General features: G+C 37.6%; 1 protein-coding gene across 1 annotated transcript; it reads left to right on the top strand.

The window, feature by feature from the left end:
- Positions 1 to 833: 833 nt before the first annotated feature.
- On the top strand, positions 834 to 1,760 carry LOC128060221 (olfactory receptor 8K3-like). The gene has a single exon (XM_052652565.1). It carries the CDS (start codon positions 834 to 836, stop codon positions 1,758 to 1,760), a length of 927 nt encoding a protein of 308 aa, XP_052508525.1.
- Positions 1,761 to 2,115: the final 355 nt, after the last annotated feature.

Here is a 2,115-nt window from a genome sequence, read left to right on the forward strand (position 1 = left end):
CACACATAATTGCAATTTGGGTTTCATTTTTTTATGAGGTAAAGTTTAGCATGTGTAGTATGTAATATTATGTGACTTTAATTTTGTAAATATAATGGTGTGATGGTCATTATACAAAAAGATGACAGAAAAGTTTACCTTCACCTATAAAACAGCACCTAAAATTTATAAAGTTTTTTAGACATGTTTCCCTCATCTATATTTATATCAATCCATATCTATATCCCCACATCTACCAACTCTGGTCAGTCTTGGCCCTTTGGCATTTTGGGCTGTATAATTTCTTGTTGCTACATCAAACACTTTGTGACCCCACAGATTGTACCCACTGAATTTTCTTGGCAAGAATACTGGAGTAGGGTGCCATTTTCTCCTCCAGGGTACCTTCCAACCCAGGGATTGAACGCATGTCTTCTGAGTCTCTTGCATTGCAAGCAGATTCTTTACTCACTAAGCCATTGGAGAAGCCCCCTTGTTGTTTTGGGGGGCAGCCCTAATATATTAGGATAAATACCAGTGTCACTGGTTTCTAACTACCTCCAATGCTGACAATGGAAATGCCTCAAAATATTGTTACATATTCTTTGGGGGGTTAATCTCACCAGTGAAAAACTACAGGTCTCTCTCTCTCCAGATGTATAGTTACCTCTCTTTTTTATTTCTATTTAATTTGTATGTTTTATTTAGAGGATGAAGAATTTTTCTTTGTGTTTAAAATATAATTTAAATTAATTTTATTTATGTCATGTATGTAAACTAAAAGAAATCACTAAATTCCATTAATGATATCATTGACTATACAATATCTCTGTTAAAATAGGTTTTCTGATAAAATGGAAGAACACAACAGAACGGTGCTGAGTGAATTCATCCTCATGGGAATCACAGACTGCCCTGAGCTGCAGGCTCCATTGTTTGGGCTCTTCCTCATCATCTACGTGACCTCAGTGGTGGGCAACTTGGGCATGGTCATCCTCACTAAGGTGGACTCCAGGCTGCAGACACCCATGTACTTCTTTCTCAGGCACCTGGCTCTTACTGATCTGGGTTATTCAACAGCTGTGGGCCCCAAAATGTTGGTAAATTTTGTTGTAGGTCAGAATAAAATTTCCTATCATTTGTGTGCCACACAGCTGGCTTTCTTCATCGTGTTCATTATTAGTGAGCTTTTTATCCTGGTGGCAATGTCCTATGACCGCTATGTGGCCATCTGTCAACCCCTTCTTTACACAGTCATCATGTCACAAAGGGTGTGTCGGGCCCTGGTGGCAATCCCCTACCTCTATAGCACATTCGTTTCTCTTCTAGTCACCGTGAACATTTTTAATTCATCCTTCTGTGGCTATAATATCATCAGTCATTTCTACTGTGACAGTCTCCCCATATTATCACTGCTCTGTTCAAACACACACGAAATTGAATTAATTATCCTGGTCTTATCAGGATTTAATTTGATTTTCTCTCTTCTAATAGTTCTTGTGTCTTACCTGCTCATCCTCACAGCTATTCTCAGGATGAACTCTACTGAAGATAGGCGGAAGGCTTTTTCTACCTGTGGATCCCACCTGACAGTGGTCACCGTGTTCTATGGGACTTTGATATTTATGTATGTGCAACCAGAGTCCAGTCATTCCTTTGACACTGATAAAGTGGCATCTATATTTTACACTCTTGTTATTCCCATGTTAAATCCCTTGATCTACAGTTTGAGGAACAAAGATGTAAAATATGCCCTACAAAGGATTTGGATGAAATTATGAAATATTTTTTTCCTTAAAGATCACTATCAATGTGATTCCTGTAAATTAGTTTCAGGACTTTCTACTTTGCTGTCTGTGTTTTCAGAAGAAAAAGCAAATATAAATGAGTTCTTCACATATTTTAGAGAATGGCTTTTGCATGTCAGTCACACTTCTAAGGGCTATAAATCCATTCATGTAAGAAAAACAGAAGAAAAAAAATTGCCATTTCTGAGAAAAAGAAATGAAACATAACCAAAGTAGTTAAATCAATTTTTAGAGTGTAGTACAATGAATTAGGAACTATAGACCATGGAATAGTCAAGGAAAGTGGGCATGCTATGGGGGAGAGAGAGAGAGAATGGTAGGTACAAAA

The sequence above is a fragment of the Budorcas taxicolor genome, chromosome 15, assembly GCF_023091745.1.
Source record: "Budorcas taxicolor isolate Tak-1 chromosome 15, Takin1.1, whole genome shotgun sequence".
NCBI classification, from domain to species: Eukaryota; Metazoa; Chordata; class Mammalia; order Artiodactyla; family Bovidae; genus Budorcas; species Budorcas taxicolor.